Source organism: Saccharomyces eubayanus, chromosome VIII (genome assembly GCF_001298625.1).
Source record: "Saccharomyces eubayanus strain FM1318 chromosome VIII, whole genome shotgun sequence".
NCBI lineage: Eukaryota > Fungi > Ascomycota > Saccharomycetes > Saccharomycetales > Saccharomycetaceae > Saccharomyces > Saccharomyces eubayanus.
Window position 1 is genome coordinate 420,918 of NC_030983.1, and position 27,650 is coordinate 448,567.

General features: G+C 39.0%; 11 protein-coding genes and 1 non-coding gene across 12 annotated transcripts; 5 read left to right on the top strand and 7 right to left on the bottom strand.

Moving 5' to 3' along the window:
- Nucleotides 1-216: 216 nt before the first annotated feature.
- Nucleotides 217-2,103, bottom strand: LCB4 (sphinganine kinase LCB4; the record flags this gene model as incomplete). The annotated part of the gene is made up of 1 exon (XM_018368004.1): nucleotides 217-2,103. The coding sequence occupies one exon, from the start codon at nucleotides 2,101-2,103 to the stop codon at nucleotides 217-219; it is 1,887 nt and encodes a 628-aa protein (XP_018219386.1).
- Nucleotides 2,104-2,424: 321 nt separating this feature from the next.
- Nucleotides 2,425-4,788, top strand: YRM1 (Yrm1p; the record flags this gene model as incomplete). Its single annotated transcript, XM_018368005.1, has 1 exon — nucleotides 2,425-4,788. The coding sequence occupies one exon, from the start codon at nucleotides 2,425-2,427 to the stop codon at nucleotides 4,786-4,788; it is 2,364 nt and encodes a 787-aa protein (XP_018219387.1).
- A 540-nt stretch (nucleotides 4,789-5,328) lies between these two features.
- On the top strand, nucleotides 5,329-6,390 carry DCS2 (5'-(N(7)-methyl 5'-triphosphoguanosine)-(mRNA) diphosphatase; the record flags this gene model as incomplete). Its single annotated transcript, XM_018368006.1, has 1 exon — nucleotides 5,329-6,390. The coding sequence occupies one exon, from the start codon at nucleotides 5,329-5,331 to the stop codon at nucleotides 6,388-6,390; it is 1,062 nt and encodes a 353-aa protein (XP_018219388.1).
- Nucleotides 6,391-6,849: 459 nt separating this feature from the next.
- Nucleotides 6,850-7,719, top strand: MED4 (Med4p; the record flags this gene model as incomplete). The annotated part of the gene is made up of 1 exon (XM_018368007.1): nucleotides 6,850-7,719. The coding sequence occupies one exon, from the start codon at nucleotides 6,850-6,852 to the stop codon at nucleotides 7,717-7,719; it is 870 nt and encodes a 289-aa protein (XP_018219389.1).
- A 214-nt stretch (nucleotides 7,720-7,933) lies between these two features.
- Nucleotides 7,934-9,790, bottom strand: ALE1 (lysophospholipid acyltransferase; the record flags this gene model as incomplete). The annotated part of the gene is made up of 1 exon (XM_018368008.1): nucleotides 7,934-9,790. The coding sequence occupies one exon, from the start codon at nucleotides 9,788-9,790 to the stop codon at nucleotides 7,934-7,936; it is 1,857 nt and encodes a 618-aa protein (XP_018219390.1).
- A 696-nt stretch (nucleotides 9,791-10,486) lies between these two features.
- HEM15 (ferrochelatase HEM15) lies at nucleotides 10,487-11,668 on the top strand (the record flags this gene model as incomplete). Its single annotated transcript, XM_018368009.1, has 1 exon — nucleotides 10,487-11,668. One exon carries the CDS (start codon nucleotides 10,487-10,489, stop codon nucleotides 11,666-11,668), a length of 1,182 nt encoding a protein of 393 aa, XP_018219391.1.
- Nucleotides 11,669-11,937: 269 nt separating this feature from the next.
- Nucleotides 11,938-12,011, bottom strand: DI49_5010. The gene has a single exon. It is a non-coding gene; the product is annotated as a tRNA-Val (tRNA).
- Nucleotides 12,012-12,767: 756 nt separating this feature from the next.
- On the bottom strand, nucleotides 12,768-14,165 carry MPC54 (Mpc54p; the record flags this gene model as incomplete). The annotated part of the gene is made up of 1 exon (XM_018368010.1): nucleotides 12,768-14,165. One exon carries the CDS (start codon nucleotides 14,163-14,165, stop codon nucleotides 12,768-12,770), a length of 1,398 nt encoding a protein of 465 aa, XP_018219392.1.
- A 667-nt stretch (nucleotides 14,166-14,832) lies between these two features.
- GAC1 (protein phosphatase regulator GAC1) lies at nucleotides 14,833-17,268 on the bottom strand (the record flags this gene model as incomplete). The annotated part of the gene is made up of 1 exon (XM_018368011.1): nucleotides 14,833-17,268. The coding sequence occupies one exon, from the start codon at nucleotides 17,266-17,268 to the stop codon at nucleotides 14,833-14,835; it is 2,436 nt and encodes an 811-aa protein (XP_018219393.1).
- Nucleotides 17,269-18,899: 1,631 nt separating this feature from the next.
- On the bottom strand, nucleotides 18,900-19,451 carry SYC1 (cleavage polyadenylation factor subunit SYC1; the record flags this gene model as incomplete). The annotated part of the gene is made up of 1 exon (XM_018368012.1): nucleotides 18,900-19,451. One exon carries the CDS (start codon nucleotides 19,449-19,451, stop codon nucleotides 18,900-18,902), a length of 552 nt encoding a protein of 183 aa, XP_018219394.1.
- A 2,505-nt stretch (nucleotides 19,452-21,956) lies between these two features.
- DCI1 (putative dodecenoyl-CoA isomerase DCI1) lies at nucleotides 21,957-22,772 on the bottom strand (the record flags this gene model as incomplete). The annotated part of the gene is made up of 1 exon (XM_018368013.1): nucleotides 21,957-22,772. The coding sequence occupies one exon, from the start codon at nucleotides 22,770-22,772 to the stop codon at nucleotides 21,957-21,959; it is 816 nt and encodes a 271-aa protein (XP_018219395.1).
- A 723-nt stretch (nucleotides 22,773-23,495) lies between these two features.
- Nucleotides 23,496-25,556, top strand: LAS17 (actin-binding protein LAS17; the record flags this gene model as incomplete). The annotated part of the gene is made up of 1 exon (XM_018368014.1): nucleotides 23,496-25,556. One exon carries the CDS (start codon nucleotides 23,496-23,498, stop codon nucleotides 25,554-25,556), a length of 2,061 nt encoding a protein of 686 aa, XP_018219396.1.
- Between the last annotated feature and the right edge of the window lie 2,094 nt (nucleotides 25,557-27,650).

Genomic DNA, 27,650 nt, shown 5'->3' on the forward strand with positions numbered 1-27,650 from the left:
CTTAACTGTACTGTGAATGAAGATCAATTTTGAATGTGGAATGTATCATGTATAAATTAACTAAACTGAGGCTGAAGATGTGTAAGTGTATAATGAAAAAAAAAAAAAATGAAAAATAAACCGTACTCCGTTGATAGAAATATACTATCACTTTATCAATATTKAGTTTCTTTCCTTCGAAATTTATTTTTTTGGCAGTGAGAATGCAACATTCTTCTACATAGATTCGAATTCGGTATCAATATATCTGCCGTTTTTGAGCAATGTCTTACATAACATGGGCATAATTTCGACCTGTAAAGGTTCCAACGGAAACCGTTCGCCATCGACTGAAAACAAACCAGACTTGATTTTTGGTATGATTTTGTAAGCCAAAATTTTAGAGTGAACAACTTCTGGTTCCAACACGTGAGAGCCCTTATCCAAGGACAATAGAATTGGTGTTATTTTCGCGACTGAAGTTCTTCCATCTGTCATGATTAAGTCGATAGTACCATCTGCTGGTAAAGCTGCAGGAAAAAATTTGGTATCTTCAGCAATATAAGGCATTTTACCCGTGTAGAATATTGTTAGATTATCGGTTAGCTCAGAATCCACTTTCTCCCAATCATCGGGCACTGGTTCAGTCATTGGATATTTTAGCTTAAAATTATCTTCGGTAAGAAAAGTTGGTGAGAGCTCATCATTTCTATTATTTCTGTCGTTTTTAGATAAAGAATCGAGTGAAGAGTCTGGATCAGTGTTTGGTTCGAAGGCCAAATATCCTTTATTTTTATCTTTGTTCTCCAAAAAATGAACCTTTAGTTCCTTTTTAGATTTGGCAGCATATTTAACGAATACTTCACAAGGATACTTTTTGCCTTGAAAGATATTAAATGCTACACCCAAATTGAATCTAATGGACCCCATCCATCTGATGAATTCAGTGTTAATATCGGATTCAGCAATAACACCATAAGTTTGACTTAAAAACGATAACCTCGGCCACTCATTCATGTAAGAAGGTTGAGAACAACACATTAGGTCTATTCTTGTTTCGATAGATTTAACGAGGCATAGAGCAGCGTAGGATGGGTTATTTGTCCAGTGGCAAGAAATACTCATGGCGTTTCCGGAACCACATGGCAGCTGCGTCACAGCTAGCTTATTGAATGCTTCTACTCTATCAGGCCTTCTGTAGAGTCCATTTATCACTTCATATGGAATACCATCACCCGATGCACATGCAATAGTATCGTATTTGCTGATATCCAAATCTTTGGCAATATCAATGGCATGGCGAGCATACTTGGTATATGCGATTTCTATTTTACAACCACTTTCTAGCAGAATTGGCCTTGCCTTGGTTAAAAATAATTTTTTGGCTTTACCTTTACCACCATAGGGGTTGATGATGACTAAAACCTTCCTGTTCCTCTTGGAATTCTCATAACTTTTTTCCAGGATTTCTTCCACGACACCAGATGGGCTTGAATTTAACCCGGAATTCGTTTTTGATTTTTTAGAGACGTGGTCTATCAATAGCGTTAATTTTTGTGGTACAATGTCATGACCCTTGGGTACAGCGAATGTCAATTCGATCAAGTGTTGATTGTCTCTCATTCCAAACATTGGAGAGGCATCCCGTGAAACATCGGTAGATGGTGTGATGTTGCTCGTCTTCGAGTTCCACTTATCCTTATTCGAGGATGAGTTTAGTTCATTTAGAGATGATTGGAACTGTTGACCTTTATCATTACTCAAACTACGGTTCTCTACTTCATCATTTTCTGATGAGGAGCCCGTATTCTCGATTTGAGAAAGATCGGAAAGAGTTTTTCCGTTATTAGCCCTTGTTTGATCAGCGTTTAAATATTTTGCATTTAAAATCCTGTTGAATGGGATGGTAGTATTAAGAGGTAGCAGTTCTAGGGAATCGTCCTCGTCAAAAGAACCTCCGTCAGAGCTCAGGGTCCCATCATCCAGACAGGACAGACAGCTCAACAAAGATAACGAATCGCCGCTTCTAAGTTGACCATGCTTACTGAACATATGGTGAGATTGTGATTTGATCAGCACACCTTCATCGGTCAAAATAGCTCTCAGTTTCTTTTGCGCTGCCATTTACTTAGTGGTTCTTTCTCGTTTTTTCGTTCACTACCAGGCACCTGTGTTCTTGGTAATCCTAAATACCAACGTCTCGACTAAGAAGAAGCTTCGCAGAGCTAAATACAAGTCTCGGGTGTTCGTGTTTGTCGTTCTTACGTTAATCCATTTTTTTTTTACTCAGGACCCTTGCAGCAATTTTTCCCGGCTCGACAGCAGGGTGACGCCTCTGGTCAATAACGATTACCTACAATTCAAAATGGTGTCAAATAGCAAGAATAGACATCGAGAATTACTACGGAAAAGCCGATTACATGTATCTGGATAGGCAACGTGTAAATGGTCAAGAGAGGTGACTTACAGGAGGGCATTTCTTCGTCGGAGGATGCTGCCAAAAATCGGCGGAAAAGGCGGAAACCAATCAAATCATGTGCGTTTTGCAGGAAAAGGAAACTACGCTGTGACCAGCAAAAACCAATGTGCTTAACTTGTAAGTCGAGGGGTCGCCCTGATTGCCTCTACACACAGGAATTCACACACAGTATAGAGCCGGATGAGCTATTTGGCAGCACTCCTAATATCGAATTGTTGCAGAAAGTCGACGAGTTGGAAAAGAAACTAAATGGTAAAGGATTGGAGAGGGAAAATGTAGCGGAGAAGAGGAAAACAGCTCGAAACCCATATGCCAACCTTTACCACTTTCAATGTAAAGGTTCGGGTAGGAGAATAGCGTACGGTCCCACATCTTTGAGAACGTACCTCTTCAACGATAATGTGGAGTTTGTGAAGAGATATAATCAATTACGGTCCAGGAAAGTCAAAATCGAAATCAACAAGTGGAAAGCTGCAAACACATGGACGATGATGTCAGAATTTGGGGTTCTAGAAAGTACATTAGTCGAAAATAACAATTCTAATGTTTTAAAACAGATTTGTGAATCTCTACCATCATATGAACAGACTTTAAATATCATTACAGACTTTTTTTGTAACGAACGGGGGACTAATGACATAAATCAGGTATTGGATAAAAATAAAGTTATTAATGATTTCAAATCTTCATTTCTTCCAGGCAACAAATTGCAATCGAATGGTGAAAGACCCATTGAAACTTTATTGCTCTCAATAAATAAAAACTACTACAAAATCGGTGTCATCTTAATGATTCTGTGCATATGTCATTTCTATGAGAATACGCCACCGGAGGTTGAAAAATATGTTGTCATGCTGACAGGATTTACCACGGCCAAGGCGTCTTTCATTGAGCATGCTCAATTTATCTTGCTGAGATACCATCACCGTGAATTGTTCTTAGCATGCGGGGATGATTCTCATATGATTAGTCTGGTTGATTTATTGTGTAGCTCAGCCGTTACGCTGGGCCTACACCTAGATATAAGAGAAGTTTACAAGGATCAAGAAAATATTGTCGGAAGTTTAAAAAGTCTAGAAAACTTATGGATTTGGATTCTTTTATCTGATTTTAATGTCTCTTTGAATGTCGGAAGATGCTTGGCCATCAGCTCCTCATATTTTCAAGCTGACGAATACGAAAACGATGATGATTCGCATACTAAAACAGTCAATGGTTTACCGGCCACTTTATTTGGTGAATCTGATACATGTGTGAGTAAGATAAAAAGGTTTCTGAGACTAGCCAGGCCAATGGTCGATGAAATTTATGACAAGAGCTGCTTCCCAGATTTAGAAAAAAACTGTAAAATTCTGATAGATTTTGTAGAGACAGAATTTGCTCCAATTTCATATTTCACTAGCAGTGATTTAATATCTAAGGTTCCTTTGGGCGAAACCAAAGTGCTTTTGCAAGTTTTAAATTTACTGCTAACATTTTATTCGTTGAGATTTTTGGTTTCGAGGGAAAGGGGCGTTGTTTTGAAGAATAATATTTTGCAAACTATCTTAGTTTCGTTTTCTGTGGTTATCAATACAACCAGAATGTGTTTCGATTTGGATAAAAAGCATTTCCCTGAACTCTTTGCACCTGATTGTCCTAATCTATCACCGTTTATGGCTTTATCATTAGCGTACACGAATTTTCTGTTTCCAAGGGCATCCTCTGTATTTTGCTCCTTTCTTTATCACAACTTAACACTTTTCGAAAAGGGACACTATCTATCCTCCGATAATATAGATCAAAATCTGGCTGATTGGGATTTATCCACTTTAAATATTCCCTTGGATAAAGACATAAATATACTCTCTGCGTTTCAGACCTATTCAGAGATTTTTGATGGATGGTTAAATTCCAACAATCAGGAGTTAAGAAACATCATGTGCCGTTCTTGTACATTCGTTGCCATTATTGCGATGGAAAGCATTTGCAGGACCGTTTTGAAGAAAGTTATTGAATGTAGAACTAGGGTTGAAAACTCAAGGTTGCAACAATTGCACAACATAAATACTCCCATCGATCCTAGTTTAAATGATTTGCATGTCACAACTAACAACGTACCAATGGGAGATGCGCCAGCTGTGCTCCTCCCGGACGCACAAAATAATAATAACACTGTCAACAGCGGGAGCACTCAACAAGAGTTGACAAGCAAGGACAACTCCGATGTACAAAATAACGAGGCTGGGCTGGCTCAAATCATATCAGATGAATTTTGGGCGGCTTACAATACTGGCTGGGAAGAATTAATGAACCAGCCGGACTATAAATGTTTATTCGACACACATTAGAAAAAAGACTAGTCTCGACCGAACCGAAGACTAGTTGTTTCATAGCATTAGAAACACTGAAGGATATAAATAAAATATGTATACTATAACGAGAGACGGATTTTTAACTATACGGCTGTTGCATCCAGTGGATATTTCCGCATGTTGAAAAATTGATATAAGTGAGCAGTAACGAAAGCCTCAAGCACACAACCAAAACAGCCCTCAAAGAAAATAACGGAACACTATGTTGGGCATGGCCAAATTGTTCACTATCGGGCCAACCTGCTGTTCACCCCTGCCAAACACTTCAAACCTGCCTAAATCTGCGGATTGGTGTCAGTAATTAGTTGCCAACTCCATGGGACAGCCCATGGCGACGGCCGCGAAGCGCCCTGGGAGAAATTAAGGGGCGGTTGCACTATCAGCTAAAGTATAAAGGCAGAGAAGCAGAGGCAGAAGCAGGGAGGTTTTCGGTTCTAGGTGTTTGTCATGTCTTTTTTTTCGTAAGAGATCATAACAGTCGAAATAGAAGAAGAATAGTCACAGCATAGTCACAGCATGGGGTCTCAAGATTTGGCTAGTTTAGTTGGCAGATTCAAGTACGTTAGGGTCCTGGATTCGAACCCTCACACGAAGACCATCTCATTATTGGGCAGTATAGACGGGAAAGATGCCGTATTAACTGCAGAAAAGACACATTTCATATTCGATGAAACGGTTCGTAGACCTTCTCAAAGTGGCCGTAGCACGCCTGTTTTCTTTCACCGTGAAATAGACGAGTATTCCTTTTTGGATGGTATCACGGACTTGAAAGAACTGACTTCAAATGACATCTACTATTGGGGGCTGTCTGTTTTGAAGCAAGACATCCTACACAACCCAACCGCAAAAGTCAATTTGATTTGGCCCGCCTCGCAATTCCACATCAAGGGCTACGACCAGCAGGATTTACATGTCGTTAGAGAAACTCCCGAAATGTATGCTAATATGGTTGTTCCTTTCATCCAGGAGATGTGTACGAGCGAAAGGATGAAGTGGGTCAACAATATTCTTTACGAGGGCGCTGAAGATGATAGAGTCGTCTACAAGGAATACAGCGAGAGGAATAAAGACGACGGATTTGTCATCTTACCCGATATGAAGTGGGATGGGATCAACATTGATTCGCTATACCTGGTCGCTATTGTGTACAGAGATGATATCAAATCCTTGAGAGACTTGGGTCCCAAGCATAGGGACTGGTTGATCAAACTGAATAAAAAGATTAAGACGATTATTCCTCAACACTATGATTATAATGTGAATCCAGACGAATTAAGAGTTTTTGTCCATTACCAGCCCTCCTATTACCACTTCCATGTCCATATAGTAAATATAAGACACCCGGGTGTGGGCGAAGAGAGAGGCGCGGGGAAAACAATGTTGCTGGAAGACATTATAGAAGCGTTGGGTTTCTTGGGCCCTGATGGTTACATGAAGAAAACTCTTACGTATGTCATTGGTGAAAACCATGAATTATGGAAAAAGGGCTTTAAGGAAGAAGTTCAAAAACAATTAGAGCATGATGGCATTGCTACTAGCCCTGAAAAGGGTTCCGGCTTCCACGCTAGTTTGAGTTGAAGGTATGATACAAGCTCTTTTTATTCCTTTTAGTACCTTTTCTTYATATTCTTAATATTGAAACGAAGAGACGACGGTATATAAATGTCTTATATAAATGTACGTAAACTTCCACAATGGATTTTAAAATTCTGTTATGAGAAAACGATCTGTATGTCTGCATTACAAATGTAGTCGTCCGACCTATTTATAGTGCTCTCTTCCCTTCTTTCGTTCTTGTATAGCCTTGGGAGCATTCTGTCAGTGATTTAAAGACGCGCGAAGAAACAGTGCTAAGTAACCAAGTAGTGCAAAGCGAGTGGTGAAAAAGACAAAAAGCTCGATCGTTTTCAGGAAAGAGAATCCAAACAACGAAAAGAAGTACTCATAACAGTTCAGCCGGCCTCGAACAAATAGTCTGGTTATTATCAAGCATTTAAAAGGGTAGTTATTTTCCAGCAAATCACAGATACCCTTATCATGTCCGTTCAAGATACTAAAGCGGTCGAGCTTTCTATGGGTCACATTAGATCATCATCCGTATCGTTGGTAGCAGAGGCTACCTCAAATATGAATAGTGAACACAAAATTTCTAAAGTCCAGATTTATGAGGATTTGTGCCGATACGAAGATATATTGGGTAAATTAGTGGAATCAGTAGATCGTTTTAAGCCAAACCTAGAAATCGCTAAGGATTTGATTAGAACCGACGAGAGTCTGTTTAATAATGTCAAACTGCTCGCTGACTATGATAAGATTGATCTTGATTTGCGAAAAATAGACAAAGACTCCGAAGAACTGGATTCTAAAACTAGAAAGATATTAGAAATTTTGAATGAATGCCATGATGAATTGAGTGCACTACCGATGCTAGAACAAGTGGAGTTCGAGAAAAAGACAATCTTACAACAGAGATCCAAAATCAACTCTACTGCACTATTGGATTACGCTACAAAGTTATCCAAGTTTACTAGAATACCACCAACGTTCGATAAAGGAACGGTGGGTCCCAATAATTTTATATGGCCTGCAGAAGACGCACTACGGAGAGGTATGCTTGCTATGGCCTCATTACACAGTAAAGAATTAACTAGAATACCAGGCGAAGAAGAGCAAGGAGCTGAAGAAGTGCCGAATGACACTCTCTCTCAAAATGGACGCCAGAAGGAGAAGAAAGAGAGCAGGGAAAATTCACCCGAAAATTTACCGGCGAAGGACTCATTTATATTCAATGGTGCCGCTAATAAAGACACTGAGCAAGCAGGTGATGACAAAGACAAAACTGAAGAAGATAACAATGAAGATGCCCTAGACCTTGATCTAGATTTATTTGATCCAGAAGATTTCTAAGCCCACAAATAGGGATCCTTTCCCTGTGGAAGTAGAGGTAAAAAACTCGACGATAACTTATGTATGTAAATGCGTATATATAACTACACATATATCTGATACAGTATGTGAAAAGTACACAAAAAACAAAAAGTAATGTCAGCAACCATTTCTGAAGAAATAGGAAAGGAACATGACGGTAATGTATCGGGTTTCACACGTCAACAGTATTCGCCTACTGCTCTTTCTTTGGAATGGGCTTCGGTGAGTATCCACTGAAACTCATCTTCCTCACGCCTTCACCTGGACTTCCTGTAGCATTAGAAAACTCTTGTTTAAATCTTTCGAAAGCTCTGGATAGATTTTTCTCCTCTATTTCAAGACCATTTTTATTTCTCCAATCTTTATAATCATTACAGAAATCGTCCCAGTCTTTTTTAGCATTGTCCCATTTGCCCAATTCTATAGGCGGAATACCTAAATTCATTTCATCTTCTTCAGGTGTTTTATTCTTTTCGTGATCCATTTTTGCCTTTAATATATCGCCCAAGTTAGGAGAACTTGCGCTGATATCCTTTTCCAATTTTTTTTGTTTTCTGATGAAGATCTCTTTAGGCTGCTTGGATCTACAAAATGCAGTGACCTGTTTAGCATAAGGTCCCTTGAACAAAAAGAATGAAAAAGCAACGACGATATGGACATAGAAATAAACAGACCCCCAAACCATTAAGGATGGTTTCAAATCAAGTATGATGAATGGTTGTACCATATAGCCAAATGCTAACTTGATTGCGTATATGCCGATGAGATCATAAATTATTTTGGAGGGTAGAGGCGTAACACCATCTTCCCGTAAGAACATTGGCCTGAAATTACGCCTGTAAATTTTACCACATGTTTGGTACAACGCCCCCGTGGCAAATGTCAGGTAGTAACCAGGTCTGGTACCGTGCCAAAATGCTGAAGTTAAGAAAGTGAACAAAGTTGAACGGAAACCGGGCTTCTCGCCCTTTTTAGTAACACGCAAATAAACGGAGTACTTCAACCACTTGTTAGTGTTCATATTCCATGCCTCCAACATTTCACGTGTACTTTGTGCCGTTTCTACGGTCCAAATGTCAATATTTCTAACACGATCCCATCTGATCTTTTGAGTCTTTGGATCATAACCATTATACCCTAATCCACATAATACACAAGATGCTTCGGAAATGGTCCAGGCAGCATAATACTTGAATCTGTGAATAAAACCTAGTAAGAATAAGTAATGTGACCTGAAAATAAAGGACCTTTGCCCGAAAGTCTTTCTATCCAAAACATATGAAGGAGGGAAGTATTTCATCCCTAATGCGCTTAAAACCATCCACAGGAGACCTTGAACCACTTTCCATGAAGCCAATTTACCATTTTTTGGAATTTGTCTTTTTCCAGAATGATATCTTCTCATTGGTTTTTTACTTTCAGGTAAGTCACGGAACATCTCACAATTCAGCCAGCTGTCAAAGTCAGCATAATCAAAACTTGGCCCAGTCAACAACGTTGAATAGAAAAAGGCGTATGCTAAGAATTTCAATAAAGATGGGTGGCCTTTAACGGCACGAGACTGCTGGTGTTTAGTCAAGTCTTTGAAATCACTCTCACTGGTGCACGAGCCATCATAGTATGACCAGGCAAAGGAAGTTAGTTTCATGGCTAAGACCATTTGTGAACTTGTAATATCAACAGTCGTTTGAGTCTGCTCATTAAGGAATTGGGCGTGAATATGGTTCAGCGCCAAATGACCCATAACGAAGATGAAATTCAAATGTGGCATAAACTTGGAGCGGTAGAATCTAGAGATCAAGTACGTGAACATGGTGCTAATAAACAAGGTCCGAAATCCGCTTACTAGGTTAAGCACACCAAATAAGTAAAATATTGACATAGAGATGATAAAGCAACATTTCAAAGTAACACGCTTCTCAGGGATCCTCTTTAAAATAGCGTTCAGAGGGAAAGAGCCTAATAGACAAATGGCATATCTTAGAGTAAAACCATCAATCCCGTAGTGAGTAGTTACTTTTGTTAAGACGGCATCCACCGGATTGTACATGGTTGGCAGTTGTCAGCAGCAGATTAAAGATACCACGATTAGTCCTCTCGAATTCGAATTGTCTTCTTATCTGACCTGTGCCTGTATGGAGAGTTCCGCCTAAAATTTATTCAATTAAGAACCCTTTATTTAGATGGTCGATGTTTTTGATGGTTTGTGGTTTCGACGCGAAGTTCGAAAGATCTCTGCAATTTTGTTGAACAGATGGAGCAAAACAGCTCAACAGCAGGACAAAAAACAGCTAAAAAAGAGTCTCTCCACTTTGAGCAATCAATTCGAGCAGGGTTCAACCACCTCTGTCTGGAGAAAGCCCCAGCTAGTTTTAGTACGATCATATATACGCAATTCAATAAAAATAACTACAGATAAATAGAGCATACGCAAGACAGTTTTAATCATCTTGCAACAATAACCAAAAAGATTAGACGTAGAAATGTGACTGTAAAGCCCTGTATGGCGGGAGATATACTCATTGTTTCCCAATGCTGCTTTTTTCAGTAGGGGATTTGGCACTTGAGAGGGAGCTCGCGTAGTAATACTTCTTTTGGTCGGTCAAGAGAATTATGGCTCTGCTTACTAAACAAGTGAAAATCTCCGTGTTTTCAACCAACGTGGCCATACAAGAAGGGAAAAAAAAATTCTTGTCTGTTTGCTATTCATCGAGAGGTTCAGCTGTAGAGAATTAACGAACCAAGAATGCTATCTAGAACAATTCGTGCCCAAGGTACAGCCCTGAAAATGTCGCAACTAACTGTTACAAGGTCATTGTCAAGTACACTCAACTTGCAGAATGTCAAAACCAGGCCCCCCACAGGAATTGTTTTGATGAATATGGGAGGCCCATCCAAAGTGGAAGACACGTATGATTTTTTGTATCAGTTATTTGCTGATAATGACTTGATTCCCATTAGTGCCAAATACCAGAAGACAATTGCGAAGTACATTGCAAAATTCCGTACTCCTAAGATTGAGAAGCAGTACAAGGAAATTGGCGGGGGCTCTCCAATTCGTAAATGGTCAGAGTACCAAGCCTCAGAAGTTTGTAAAATCTTGGATGAAACTTGTCCAGAAACAGCACCTCATAAGCCTTATGTGGCATTCCGCTATGCAAAACCACTGACCGAAGAGACTTACAAGCAAATGTTGAAGGATGGTGTGAAGAAAGCTGTGGCCTTTTCCCAGTACCCTCATTTCTCCTACTCCACTACTGGGTCGTCTATCAATGAATTATGGAGGCAAATCAAGACATTGGATTCCAAGAGATCTATTTCTTGGTCCATTATCGATCGCTGGCCTACGAATGAAGGTCTGATCAAGGCGTTCTCCGAAAACATTACCAAGAAATTGCAAGAGTTCCCAGAACCTATTAGAGACAAGGTGGTTTTGTTATTTTCCGCCCATTCTCTACCCATGGACGTTGTTAACACTGGTGATGCATACCCCGCTGAAGTGGCAGCCACTGTCTACAGCATCATGAAGAATTTGAAGTTTAAAAATCCTTACAGGTTAGTCTGGCAGTCCCAAGTTGGACCTAAACCATGGCTGGGTGCTCAAACAGCTGACATTGCTGAATTTCTGGGCCCAAAGGTTGACGGACTGGTTTTCATCCCTATTGCCTTTACCTCTGACCATATTGAAACTTTGCATGAAATTGATTTGGGTGTGATTGGGGAGTCTGCATATAAGGACAAATTCAAAAGATGTGAATCTTTAAATGGTAACCAAACTTTCATTAAAGGTATGGCAGATCTTGTCAAAGATCATCTGGATAGTAACCAATTGTATTCCAATCAATTACCTCTAGATTTCACACTTGGTAAGTCTAGCGATCCTGTAAAGGATCTTTCATTAGTGTTTGGAAATCACGAATCTACTTAGAAAAGACGTGTTCATATCTTGGTTTTCGTATCAGCACAGTCTTTGTTTTTTTAGTTTGAATGTCTTTATTTATTATTTCTCAGAGATGTATATATATATATATATCGATATTTATTGCATAATACAGAAAATCTTTTTTCGTCTTGTCTTGAGTTAAAGTCGTTAAGTAAAAAAGCGAGTTGCTAATATAAGTTGTGGTACTCATAATATAGTTCTCGTTTACCATTATTCCTGTTTATTAGCACTAGAGCATGTTATAGTAAAAAAATTGATTTCGCCCAGGATCGAACTGGGGACGTTCTGCGTGTTAAGCAGATGCCATAACCGACTAGACCACGAAACCGTATTTGTTGAAATTTTTAAGCTATTCTAAACGTAGGGTACTGTTATCAATCCGTTAACTCACTGTGTGATAGTTGCCCCGGAAATCAAACACCAGACTGTTGTATATGAGGGGTGGTAATACCTACACTTTTGGCACTACTTTCCTTCAAGTTAATGGGCTGTCGATTAGTACTTCGTAGATTATTCTCCCCAGAACTCAGAAGTGCAGGCCTTTCTCACCGCCATTTCAAAGACAGAACCTTGTCGTGCTTGTGAAACATAAACCTGAAACTACGTTATTTATACTTGAAAAGGTTACAGAACTTGGCTAATAGTTATATGTTCACTTGATTGGGAAAAGATATATTTTCAACCAGTTTATTAAGAATAGAGAGTAGTAATAATAAGTGCTCTGTACTGATTGGCAAAATGTCTAATTCAGTTGATCCAATGCATTCTGCTGTGTAATCAGTTATGAAGAATATGCGTGGACCACGTTAATTTTCGAAGAAGAAACACTTTGAAACCCACAGGTTAAAAGTTGAGAAAAAAACAAGATTGTACCTTATGTAGTATAGATTCATAATGTTAGATCATGCAAAAAATATAAAAGAAATGACTATGTCTTGACTTTACATAGCATACTATTCGAGGAAGCCAGCTTTTMAAAGAAAAAAAAAAAAAAAARAAAAAAAAAATAACATAAATGTCTTTTTAATGCTTGTACGTTTAGGTTATGATAAACCTTGTTTGCTTGGTAAATGAACTATATCTTTTAATTTGTAATATGTTCATTTTCCTTGAGTCTTGATGAACCAATAACATATTTTATGCATTTTTTTGTTGTAGTCGGATGATATTTACTGTTGTCGTCTAGAGTTTTCATAGTATTCTCAATTAAACCAAGCACATTATCAAGTGCTTCAGTCTCGGACCTCATTGGGTCATCGACCTTGGAAGTTCGTAGCTTTAGCTCCATAAACTCTTTCACTTTTTGGTAACGGTCCTCCAAATGGGCATCATCTGGGTCTTCTTCCTGGATGGTTGCGGTAGAAAAACTGTTTTGAGTAATAATTTGCATCTGAAGTGCTCTTTCTAGGCGTTCTATCTTTTTCACGTTGTTATCAATATTAAATTTCAATTTATCGCATTCGTCCTCCTTCTTACTATATTCTTCTTTGACATGGGTCATGTATTTCTCTATATATGTATATTTTTGAAAATATTGTTTCTCCTTTTGAGAAAATTGGGTTTTATCTGCTTTCAAATTATTGTTCATGTTGAGTAACGTTTTATTTTCATTTTTAAGTTTCTGCAACTCATACTCCTTTTGTTTGACTTGTTGTGCATAATCGTTTTGTAAATCTTGAAATTCGTGACACAAGCGTCTACCACGTTCTTGAAGTTTATAGTAATCCCTTCTAAGAATATTGTTTGCCTTTTTTTCTTCAAGTAACTGTTGCTCTAGATTGTTAATCGAAATTTTATTATCATCAACCTCTTCAATCTCCTCAAAAAAACTTTTAAGCACTTCTGTTTCTTTCAATTTGTTTGTATCATCAGCTTGTCTTAAATTTTGTTTTGTTACTATCAGCAAATGATCAATTGCCATCTGGAGGCTTTTTTCATTAAGTTCTTTTTTTTCCAGCTGTTCATGGTAGTACAATGAATCTATTGCGTTTTTGCTTCGTTCACATTCAGCTTTCCTATTCGTTTCATGAGTTATTCCTACAGCAAGTGTTTCAAAAGTCTGTGCCAGATCAGAGATACTGTTTATGGATACATGCTTAGTGGGAATGTTACAAAGTGCATAGCAACGGTTGACTGCATCATTCACATCTTTAAAAGTTTCGTCGTTTGATTCAAATTGACTTTTATAATCGAAATCAGGCTTCGGAGTATTTTTGCCTTTTGGAGACTTCATGCTAGACTTGTTTGGTGTGTTATTTGTATTCGTTGAAGGTGGAATACTCTTTTTAATACAACTATTTTTGTTGATTTCATTCACCTTTTTCCTTTGGTCAAAAATATTAACATCATCGTTACCAAACCTCACATTTGGCTTGGAAGGGGTCACTTCTTTAAAGAAAGAATCTTTATAGGGAGACACCATGTTCGGCTTGCTGTTATGGCTTTCTCCATAGGAGTCGCTATAATTTGGATCTTCCGGCATGGCCTTACACGAGATGTCAAAGCGGGCACACGACTTACTTAATTAGATATATTACGAAAATAATCAAGAAGGGTTTATTGGAAAATACAAAAGCATCCTTTCCACTCATCAAACTTGCTGCTTTTATACGCACATTTCTCCCCTTTCGACAATCCATTTACTGGCACAAGATGAAGCAGCCGACAGCGGCTAGATAAAAAAATTTGTTCCCGCTTACGTACACAAAAATATTGGAGCCGCCTGAGGTAAAAGTCAAACTAAGGACATGTCCTTATAACCGAATAAGCAGCAATGGGACAGGTAGGTGTAGTTGAGTTGGAAAGTAAGGCTTGAAATTATACATGATCAAAGTTATTTATATGTTTATTTGTTATATATTTATATATATAGAGAGAGAGAGAGAGAAAAAAATATAAGTTGAACGCTAAACCTACTTCGATGCAATATAGTATATACTCTAAAGTGGCTAGCAGATGCTTTTGGAAACTTATAATATCACATTTATATGTATAGCAATATGAATAGAACGCCAACAAAAGATAGACAGGGAGAGACGAAATTTCATGGATAATGAATCGGAGGAATATATATGCAATTAATGAAATGAAATAAACTGGAAAAACAGTAAAATTAAAGAAACTAAACAGACAAAAATGCACTGTCTAAATTAAAGCCGCCATCGATCAACTTCTTGCGAAAGGATGGGAGGGGATGAACTGAAAGTACTTATAAACGGGTTGTTGTTTCCGTGATGATCGGTTAAAGAGTCATCGCTCAGGCACGCGTTCTTATTATCTTCATTCAAGTAAAAATGAGGTGAAAATGCATTATCACTTAGTTCTCCAACCATCCGATTACTCTCATCATCACCCTCCTCCTCGTATTCAAAGACATCCGGCGTCTGAGATCTTTCCGAAAGAGATACTGCATTTGAGAATGCATCAGGTTGCAAACTCGGCGATGAAGATTGGCTATAAAAGCGATGAGAATCGAGTAGGGACTGGTAGTCAATATATTTGAGTTCATCTTTTTCGATATCACGCTCCTTTGGATTCGAACTTGTTTGGTTCCGAGACGAGGATGGTGAACTAATGCTATTTGTAGGCAATTTGTTCCCCTTGGTTGACCCATTCTGTTTTGAGGGTTTGATTAGTGTATCCGTAGAATTATTGACATTTGAAGTTTTATTGTTATCATCTATTGTAGTGTCCGTGATGACACTTTGCTTGTCCTCATATGAGTCATCGAGAGAGGTGGCTAAATTGTTGCTGTTGGTATTGTTATTATTATCATTGCTAGAGTTACCAAAATCTCCAAAAAATGATGGAGTGGAGGCATCTGGTATGATGGAATTTAGTGAGTGATTGAACAAATTGGCAGTTGTAAATGTATCGTTGGGTTCATATAAGTTTGCATAGTCGAAATTATCAAGTTCAGTGAGTGGGAAGCCGCAGGACGCGGAGGAAGAGGAGTTTGTGGAGGAGTTTGTAGAAGAAGCAAATGATAATGATGAAGAAATCGAAGAAGAAGAAGAAGAGTAGGAGGATGAACCAGAATATAATGATTGATGTTGTGATCCTAATATTGGTAGGCCAACATTATTTCTGGCAGTGGTGCTAGTAGATGTGCTGTTCTCATTTTTGGCTACATTTTCAATTTTGGCAGTACCGGCTAGAGGAGGAGAAGGAGGAGGAGGAGAAGGAGTGGTGTTGTCTAATTTTTCTAAAACTGCGTTCAGCCTTTTAGGTTTGATGAAAGTTGTTGTATCATTGTGATAAAGATGTTTTAATGGAGATGTGTTATAGTAATCTGTGTCTTCACTGAATTTTCTAGATTGAGAAGAAAATTTTGAAAGACTTGGATTCGAAGAAATTAACTTTGAGGTTACGTTCTTTGGTGGATTATTACTATTTTCTTTGATGATGGCAGCTGGCTCGACAACGACAGCAATGTTTTGTTTTTCTTCCTCTTTCTTCCCCTGTTTGAAGGTAGTTATGAAGAGATGATAATTTTTATTATTGTTGTTATCATAAAATGTTTCATCATTGACGTCATATCTACAACAAATTTCAACATTCAAGGGGCAGCTATTTGACTCGTCTTCCATGGTGATAATTTTTTTGATGAGTAAAATATACTTCAAACTATTTAAATCAATAATAAATTTGAATTCATCGATATCAGCATTAACCGTTTTGTTGTAGTTGGCCGTAACATAATGAATATCTTTCCACGAGTTGAAAGTAAATTTAATTTCCAGATATTTTTCAAAACTCAAATTTTTAACGTATAGCAGCCCCACAATTTTACTTGAGTCATGATCTAATTGAGTGAGTGAGTGCAGCTTTATATTTTGGCCATTTAGATAATTGGATAGCTGGTCGTGTAGATCGGAGGTAGATAGCGTTTTAGTGAATAGGGGAGATGTTTGTGTAAAGGGAACCAAGTCTGTGCAGTGAAGCTTCCAATCACAGATATTAGTCGCTTGCGAAGCAAGGGAGGAAGCATCTGATGAACCCACTGGTTTATTATAGGAGGGAACTTTCTTGGACGTTATCGAATCATACGTATAGTCATAACCGGCTTGAACGTTTCTATGTTCTTCGATGCCGCCATCCTCCTCATCTTCGTCCTCGGAATCATAAAGATCTAACTTGAACATGTTATTTAAAGAATTCATGTAACGAAACTTCTTTTCATTTTTCAGCAGGTTAGTGACCAATGAAGAGTCGTTGAACCAACAGTCATCACTACTGAATAATTGAATATCATCAGTGGCCGTATAGTTGTCGACAGGAGATAAGGTGGGCGAGTTCTCATTCGAGATTGAACTTGGCTCCGCGTTTTTATCAAATCTTTTGACGGTTGTTAGTTCAATAGCAAATCGAACGTTCTTTTCAGGTGAAGTTAGAAAAAAATCGGACTTGGATCTTGAAGGAAGATCGCTATGGGCTATCTTCAAAGAAGACTTTAGTTTTCTAATGGGAGGAGCGGACGGACGACGTATACGGTTGTCCGACATGCTTTTGGTTAGATTACCATGGGGAAATGACGGTATTGTCTTTGATGGAGACAGTGTAGCAGTAGCAGATTCTATTACCATGATGTAAATTTTCTCGTTGTGTAGTGTTTCTGTACTTCAGTTGCACTTCTCGCTTATTACAAAAATTGAAGTTGAAATACAAAAGTAAAGTTATTTATCCGTCTTTGAAAGTACCAGCCTCTTCTTGACAGTAAGCGTTGTGTGTGATGCTATAATAATGATTAGCAGTAGCAATAACTATGTTTTAGCACCAAAGGAAAAGAAAAGAAAAGAAATGCGTAGCGTTAGAAATGAATCAAAAAAGATACGAAAAGTGATCTAGATCCTCTTTAATTTTAATTTATTGTTTTTGCTATTTGCTGCTTGACAAAAGAAAAGAAAAACGTTTAAGAGAGACTGTGGGCAATGACCTATTCTACGTTACGTGATAATGTATATCGAACGCAACGAAGGATTAAAAAAAAGAGGCAAATGATGCCTGAAACAGAGTTCCCTTATATAATAAAATGCTTATAACCGTCAGAGAAAAGCTTCCCCAGATTGCGAGAAAAAAAAAAAAAAAAGGAAAAAGATAGGGAGGAAATATCTTTGATATCAAAAAAAAAAAAAAAAAAAATAAAAAAAAAAGAGAGCGAGTGACATTAAACAAAAAAAAACTGTTGATTCTGGTAGTATCCGTTTCTTTTCAGTGGTAGTTTCTGTTGGTTTGACGTGCGAATTTTCCCCTTGATGTTTTAGGCCACTGCCCCACTGTGCTGCAGATAACCGCCCACTCCCCACTAAATAATTTCTTGCCGTACACTCCCCGTTTATTGTCGTTTTGCGCTTCTCTTGGCTTTCCACCAGCTGCAGATCCAAGCCATCACGCACAGATATGCTCTTCACTGCTGTATTGGGTCGAGAAGGGGGTAAGCACAACTAAGCTGTGCCACCGTTTTGGGAGACCGCGTCCTTCCGCGTCCTACTCTCCGCGGATGGGTTCCCGAATTGAGCACGGGCCACCACACCTGTCTGTCGCTTAACACGGAGTGTGGGGATGGACATGGACTCTACGCTCCTGCCGTGGAGTAGTTACGTAAGCAGTTTCCTGCGGGGTGCGTCAATAGCGTTGACACTGGGCGGCCTCTCCCGCGTTTGTCTTGCGTGCGCGGCAGATCTCGGAAATTGCATATGCGTGCTCGGGCTTCCATGAACAAGGGTGTGGCAGCACCGGTTATTTGTCTTTACGGGTGTCCTTCTCCTCACATCTCTATGGGTACGCAAGGAGCAAGGGCGTTAAAAGCAGCCACATAAGACTAGGGCGCTTATTTTTTTATTTTTGTGCCGTGTGTATAGTTTTCTCATTCTCTGGGCGGAAATAAAGTGAAACGGCCGCTACGACGCTCTTGTAACTACTCTTAAACAGGCTGAATTCAATCTTTCTTTTTTAACCTTATATCCCTACGTATATACAGAAAATGAAGAAAAGAAAGAAAAGTACGAATTAGAGTCCGTGTAAGCACGATAATTACCTCAGCGTTGGCAGAGCTTTCTTGTTTAGCGGCAGGAAGCATGGGCTGAGGTTCTCCACCCTCCCTCACCTCTTTCTTTAGCAGAAGAGGTAGTGCATGTGAAAACTCAACAACTTGTTATATAATCCGCACTTCCTGCAAGTGACGCGCATATAGGAAAATACATCAAAGTAAACCCGTTCAGCACAATGGGGTTGTTAGTTTTTGCCCAATGCTGAGTATACTCTCCACTCTCCCCCTTAATGGATTCGAATTGCAATCGATCAGCTTCATGGTAGAGAAGTCGACTATAGCTTTGCTCTTTCCTATGGTCACACTACCATTCCCTACACCTTCTTCCTGCCCTGTTTCGGCACTAAAACAATCTCCGAATTGTTCTTGAAATAAGTTTTGTAATTCATGGACTTTCCAAGCATTACTGTCTCTCTCTTCTAGTTTTGATTCAGACAGTACGTTCTTCTTTTTCGTTTGTAATCCAAGAGTCATTATTATTATACTATCGGCGACCGTTTCACTTACCATTGAGTCCTTTGTCCACTCGATAACAATGCTGTTTAGCGTTAGCTCTATTTCAACGTCGTCTAGTAGCTGCAATTTCGTAACATCTCCCGTTGTGGTTTTCTGTATACTCYCAAACATTTGTACTATGTGAAGGTATAGATCACTGATTTCATCGTCTTCGCTGCAATCAAGCTTGACTATTTGCTGAAGTCTCTCTCTGCGTATTTCCATCTTCAGGTCGCAGCTTATTTATCGCCGGTACTATTCAGTGTTACTGCAGACATGCGGTTTTAATCATTTTTCCTCTCATTACTTCTTGTCTTTCTTTTTTTCTTTCCGCGGAAGAATATTCCGATCAGAAAGCCACCTCAAAAATTCGTACTGTAAATTGGTTTCTTCTATCTGTCGTTAAATGAGCGCAGGGGGATATACGAGTAAGTACATTCGAGATTTATTCTCAAAATTGGTGTTTCTATCGCCATTGAAAATATATGGTTTTTGACATAGAGTAAATCGTTGTTATAATCTTTAATCGTCATCTACAATATTATCGAAAAAAATCGAGTCAACTACTTGTTTCATTGGACCTAATTCAGCTACTGTTTTCAACAAATGGTCCTTGGAATTGATTTGACGATAAGTCTTACATGAAAATTAGGACCACGTGATTTAAGCACTTCGGTAACTTTGATGGAGTTAAGAAAATTATCTTAAAAACAGATTGTGCTGTAAGCTTTTTCCATTGGACTTGGCGACCATGACAGACGGTAAAAAGCTGGTTTTTTTTTTCTGTTTCATCATCAACTTGTTATTTCTTGTTTTCTAATTTGTACTTTTCTCTGTATTGTTTGATGACGGTGATGTGCTTTAAAGGCGGTCTTTCTGCATGACATTTTAAGCTCTTCTCGATCCGCAAAAATAATTCACAGAATTGGTCAAGGAGATGTATATCACAGGAGACGCGCCATTTTAGTATTGGTATTTGATTTTTTATTCTTGTTTGAAAGAAATGTGCACTGGGCAAGGATTTTGTATGTCTTGGTGTATGCCTCGCCTTTTTCTTTAATAATCCTCGAAGTCTCCAGCGAGCCGCAGACTATAAATCAAGGTTAGATCCGTTACAGCTACAATATAAAATGCTAATGCACATGCAATTCGACGCATGGCAGGCACTTTCTAAATAATCATCTCATGCCGACCACTTCAGTTGTCTGACGGAATGAGATAATAAATTCTCATTAATTGAGAATTCCTTTGCCGCGAAATATCCTCCTTCCAGGAATTTCTAAAATATTTAGTATATAAGTGTTGTTATTAAAAGTAATTAGTTTCTGAATAATAAAGGTCGTCGCGTTTTGTTTATAATAATCTTGTATGGTGTTTATTTCTTTATTTCTGAATTTGGAAAGTTTCGACGAACGTCAAATTGAATTCTACCAGAGGCGGCGACACGATCAATAAAATGCCTACAGTGGTTTTCGTTTTCAACGCTTTATATTCAACATATTTGAATAGTATCAGGCACCTTCCACGCTGAAGAGGATTAAGCCGACCCCCTAATCGGTTATGAGAATATAGCTATGATAGACTATACCGTCAGCTAATTCGAGCATAAAGCCGCTATGGCCTTTTTATTGTTTTTTTCAACTAAACGTTCTAGATTGTTTCCCTTTTCTGGTTATTGAAATACTTTTTTTGTATTTATTGTCGAATATTCGCCATATAGAAATCTTCGACGCTAAGTTTAAAAGTAATGTTCGGAGCCCAGGCAGTTAGAGCTATACGCCGTGTAGTTATTTGCTTTTAAGCGTTATCGACAAAAAGTAATCTCATTCTGCGAGGTCTCGTATCAAAACGGATGTGTTGATATCGGAACAGTTTAAAAAATATCAAAAATATCAAAAATACGGACGTTAGTCTTTTGTCTCCACGACCCTATGTTTTCTGTCTTCATTACTTGTTTGCGAATCTAACATGCATGTTCTATTTTTCCGTCTACAAAAAATTAAAGTACGGTGATTAAAAATCCCGCATCTAGAGAGCTGTCTCATGCGGATCTCTGTAACAGATCTCAATTCTGTGAAAAAGTTGTGCCTTGGAGAGCGCCTTTCACGCCTGGTCTCAGTGAGGCCCTTTCGTGCGGCTGAAGCTGTCCGAGAAAAACCTCCAAACGGTTTCTTTCTAGAAAGGTATTTTACCACATATAATTCGCTGAAGTTGATATGAACTCTCTGGTTAAAACTTTTAGCGAAAGTTATTGCCAAAAGCACAATTCATCGAGCCCATCGAAGATATGCGTGGGACCAGTAAAAATAGAAAATTAATTTTCTCTCCCCTGAAACAATAAGGCGTCAAAACCTTTCTTGGTAGGACTCTTAGTTTTTACTTTCGGTAGTGGTTTTATAGTTTACTATTTTGAGGTGAATTTATCAGGCGTAAGTAATTACGAGAAAAGGATACCTTCAAATACGCATTAAGGTAACGTATATCGATATTAAAAAATAAGCTGGGCCAACAGGATATTTCTGGGCAAAAAATGAACATCTACCAAAAAAAGTTCTCGCATTCAAGAGCCTACGGTCAAACAATGTGAATATTTGGGCTTTCCCCTCCAATCAGTTTTATCATGTATTTGCCGTGTGCTTTTTCTTAAAAATATCCAAGACGAAAATGTATTTTGATTGCACAACATACTGATTGAAATAGCAACATTGTCCACAAAATTTGGCCTATATGTTATAGCTTGTGGCGTCTGTTTCCCTTTTGAAGCTGTTTAAATCTTTTGAATGGCTCGCCACTAGCCCAAAAAGGCAAGGTACCGTTAGCCTCCATTGCTTGGGATTTGATAAGCTTTTCTCTCATTTGACTATGTAGCAAATATTTCATACCTATTATGCTCTTTGGGTAAAGCCCCTTTACATTTTGTTTTAGATCCTCAAGAACTTTCTTGTTGAAGGCATCAGTGTCGGTCAATTGGTAATTCTTTGTGATCATTGTTCCTAGTAACTCCTTGAATAGAATCGGTGAGCTGAAAATCAGATGCTCATTAGCAGAATTAACCCCTAGCTTCTGAGTCAACGTAACTGAAGTTCCTACTTCTGCAACAAAGCCGAGATTACTGAATGGGAAAAGAAGGAATACAGAATCGTTTTTAGAATATACAATATCACAAAGGGCCACCAGAGAAGCACTAAGGCCAACGGCAGGTCCGTTTAAGCAGCATATCAAAACCTTCTTATGCGTTTCAAACGCATTCGCAACAAATATATTAGGGGAACAAATGGCAGACACCAGCTTAGAAACTTTATCTACTTCACTGGCATTTTCTTCGACATGTAATTCATTTACCGCTGTGAATTTACCTCCTGAGGAAAAGTACTTACCTGAGCTTTGCAAGACCGTAAATAAAACAGAGTCAATATTGTTTGCCTTATTTAGTAGTAATGCGATGGATACAAAATCCGCAAAGGTCAAAGAGTTTAGGTGTTTTGGATCATTCAGTTTAATTATGAAAAACTTCCCATGTATATGGTGACTTACACGTTCACTCATAACTTAAAAGTATCTCCACTAGGTCAGACAATTCCAAGGGTTTTTTGGCAAAATCCAGCCTAATATTACTAAAGTTGATGGGTTTCTTTCTTTTCCGCTGCTTATATACATCTATGGATTGCATTTCGGAGTTTGCACTTAATACCGCTAATAGTGGGGTCCGACTTTTTTGGGGTTTTTTTTGACTACCATCTTCAAGGAAGTGAAAACAAGTGTTAATTTATTGACGACTACTATTTTCTTAGTATTGCGAACGGATTGGGGAGCTCAATGTATATTGATAAGGATTTCCTTTTTTTTTGTATACCGCAATAGGGTGTTTAAAGTTTAGTTCTTGGCCGAATAAATTGAATTCAAGAGGAAATAAACAATGCCTAAAAATTGTGCACTTACTTTTAGAGTGTTTTCTCTGAACTAAAAATCTTATCAAGACAAAGCATGGTTTCTTCTCCTATGAGTGTAATAAGGAAACCACTTTCCAAACAGAACAATATTTGACTGAATCCTATTAACGGTCAGGCGCCTCTATGATATATATGATCATTAAATACGTTTGCGACGCCCGAAAAGGGGCCGGTCAATTAGTTCGAAAAATATCGTATATACAATCAAATTTCAGATGTCCCCATACATACAGTAGCAAGTAACCAACCGTAGCGGCCAATTTCTACATTAAAAAGAATTGAATTTGTTGTTTCGAAGCATTCATAGACACCATCTATTATGGGGCTTCTAAATTCTGCGGATAAAGAAATCATTAAGAGAGCTCTACCAAAAGCTTCGAATAAGATTATTGATGTCGCGGTAGCCAGACTATACATTGCATACCCCAACAAGGATGAATGGCAGTACACCGGACTATCAGGAGCTATTGCTTTAGTGGATGATCTGGTGGGAAGTACATTTTTCCTGAAATTGGTCGATATCAGCGGCCATAGAGGGGTTATCTGGGATCAAGAGCTATATGTAAATTTTGAATACTACCAAGACCGGACTTTCTTCCACACATTTGAAATGGAAGAGTGCTTTGCAGGTTTACTATTCGTTGATATTAACGAGGCATCGCATTTCTTGAAAAGAGTCCAGAAACGTGAAAGGTATGGTAACAGGAAAACTTTGTTGAATAAAAATGCCATTGCGTTGTCCAAGAAAGTAAGACAGGAAGAGAAATCTCAGGTTGTACATGGTCCAAGAGGGGAGCCCTTACTTGACAACCAAAGAAAAAGGTATAACTATGAAAACGCGGATACGATTCCAACCACAAAGCATAAAGCCCCTCCTCCTCCTCCTCCAACAACTGATACTTTCGATTCTGATCAAGAAAGTTCATTTTCCGATATCAAATCAATAACACCATCTGCACCCACTACCCCAGCACCAACACTTCCTCCTACATCTCCTGAAGTGAGAAAAGAAGAAGCACACCCCAAACATACTTTACCACCTTTACCGGCCCAGATGGCACCTTTACCAGATCCTCCACAACATAGCGTTCCTGTACAACACAATGCTCCTGCACAGGCTCAAAACAATCCATTTCCGTTTCCCGTCCCAGAAAATTCGCCAGCACAATCCCAAACAAACCCATTTCCATTTCCGGTACCTCAACAACAATTCAATCAACCACCCYCAATGGGAATGCCACAACAGAATAGACCTCTTCCACAGCTGCCTAATAGGAACAGTCGTCCCGTACCACCGCCACCGCCAATGCGTGCTAATAACGGAGGCGTAAATGCTTACTCGTCGGGACCTACACCTGCACCTCCACCAAGGCGTGGGCCTGCTCCACCACCTCCTCCACCACATAGACTGGCAACTGCTAACACATTTAACGCAATTTCTACTGCAGGAAACAGCGTCCCTCCGCAGGCTACTGGAAGAAGAGGTCCTGCACCACCACCACCTCCAAGAGCTTCTCGGTCTATGCCAAGCGCACCCATGCAACCTAATCTACAACAATACAGTAATCCCAACCAACCCTTTGGATATCAACCAAGCACCAATATGCCTCCCGCACCTCCTCCTCCAATGACGACTTTTAACAATCTAACACCGCAAATGACTGCTGCGAGCGAACAAACTCATATGAATGCAGCAGCAACACCAGCATTCTTCCCACAATCCAACATGTCTCAGATACCTACGCAAACTAAAAATCCACAAGTGGCACCTCCGCCACCTCCAGCGTTCCCTGGACAGTCGCAGACGCCTCAACCAGCAGCGCCAGCAGCGCCAGCAGCACCAGCATTCCTCGGACAATCACAGACATATCAACCACCACCCCCACCACCGGCTCCACCAGCACAACAATCGATGACGAATGCCGCACCACCTCCACCTCCGCCAGCATTCCTAGCACAGCAACCTCAATCCGGAGGTGCTCCTCCACCTCCGCCAGCATTCCTAACACAGCAACCTCAGTCTGGAGGCGCTCCTCCACCCCCAGCACCACCCCCAATGCCAGCAGCAGGAACGTCCGGAGGCGGATCATTCACTGAAACTACCGGCGATACAGGACGCGATGCTTTATTGGCTTCAATCAGAGGCGCAGGTGGCATAGGCGCCTTAAAGAAAGTAGACAAAACGCAACTAGATAAACCTTCGGTCTTACTTCAAGAAGTACGCGGAGAACCTGCCACACAGCCACCTGTAGCTGCAGGTAATGGCGGCTCGTCCGGGGGACCACAGGCATCTTTAGCCGATGCATTGGCAGCAGCTCTAAATAAAAGAAAAAATAAAGTGGGAGCTACCGACGACATGGACAATGGTGATGATTGGTAATTGAAGATAAAGAATGATACAAAACTACTATTATAGAACATATGTAATCCTATGTACTTACTACTAATGACTGAATTAATTGCTCCTTCAAATTTAGAATTACTGTCATTAAGGAACGCATTTGTTCTGGCTTCGATAGAACCACCAATACAACAATCAAGGCAAAGACTGAATTAAAAGCAGCTCCTTTGTAGAGTTAAATTGAAGCTGTGTCATTAGAATGCAAACGCACAGCGTGAAAAGATACGAACGCCGTATGTTCCCTTATTCATATATATAGATCAAAAAATGCTCAATGAAGTGAAAAGGGCAATTAAAATATATCTTGTTTAAACACACGTACAAAATTTATACATGGTAAATGGAGGGATTAAACATGGACATATTGCTTTCTTACCGTTTGTCAAGTAACCTTGGAGAATACTTATCGCGTATTTGGTTCATTGTCATTATTATCCTCCCTTTTAGGCTATGTGAAAAAAGACTTCACATCAGTACATTTTGGACACCCGTGCCTCTATTTTGCAGTTTTTCAACTTTATGTAGGGAAAAGAGATAACTCCGGCTCCGCGAGTTCCAGGAAAAGAGATAGGACAGCCATACAAACTGGATGTACATTAGAGTATATATGAATTGCATTTCCGATTTGCCACTAACTGGGATCTATCTAACACCCATATACAAAAAATAAGCAAAAATGGTACGTAATAGCTTGATAAAGCACTTAAAATACAGAGGAAATTTGAACGTTTCAGCAGTGGAGGATAATATGTCGAGAACTAACTAGGACATCTCACAGATTTTCTAGCTCTAGTCTGAAAAGATAAAAATGAACTAGAAATGCAACCGAACTTTTGGCACATGGATAGCATGATTAAACGGGCGCCTCTGAATGCAAATATTCGATAACAACACATAAGGCAGCACAATTTTCATTTATACAGAGCCCATCATGGCCACACCAAGGATGTACGACCAAGTACATACTTTTTTAAGTTAATATACCTAATCGATAGAATCAGGGAAAGTTCTGGAGAAAAAACAAAAAAAAGTCATGCTTCATAGCCTATTCGCTGAAACGTTAAATGATTCGCGATTCATAATACTAACATAACTATTAATTTCATTATTAATTCTATTAATTCAGGCTAAAGTTCACGGTTCCCTAGCTCGTGCTGGTAAGGTTAAGTCTCAAACTCCAAAAGTTGAAAAAACTGAAAAGCCAAAGAAGCCAAAAGGCCGTGCTTACAAGAGATTATTGTACACCAGAAGATTCGTTAACGTCACTTTGGTCAACGGTAAGAGAAGAATGAACCCAGGTCCATCTGTCCAATAAGTCAATTAAAAATTTGAAGAAACTAAGAACAAATATCAGTCCCTAGTTATCTCAATACAAAGGTAATTTTTGATATGTATTTATGTTTCAATATGTTTTTTTATTTTGAATATGAAGTAATATTGAATTTATGTAACTAGCTAACAATTAAATGTTTCTTTAAGGCGTTTTATTTAACAGAATCATACCGTTTTGAGTATTTCTTGATTCGTGGTCTTAGTTGCCGTCTATTCTAAATGTAAACCTGAAAAGGGTTCAACAAAGGCTTTTTCTCAACTGCTATTTGCCTAAACTTTACTTAATGTAGCGATAAAAAAGAAGATGTTGATGATTTTGACGATTGGTAGCCTGGTTTATCTCAATACTAACAGAGCCTGCTTATTGAAACATCATTGAAGTCGAAAGCGATTTGAAGCAGTGATACCGCCGATGAAACAAGGCTTTTGGAGTTGCTGGCTCTAGAAAACAATCTAGTGCCACATAAAATATCAAAAGAAAGTCCCTCTGCCCTTAAGTTACAGGATTATACTTAAACCAAGGAACTAGGAAACTAGTTTTCGTATCGAAAGCACAGCGCATAAAGTTGGCGATTGCGTGTAAGCCAAGTCCTTTCGATGATAATTACAAATCCGCCCTTACCAAAATCCAAGGATTTGGCAAGGCCACATTCTGCTTATAAAGTTTACGTCCTTTGTTTTACAATAACGATTATCCGGAAAATTTTCTAGACCAGCTTGATGAGAGCACATTATAATTAA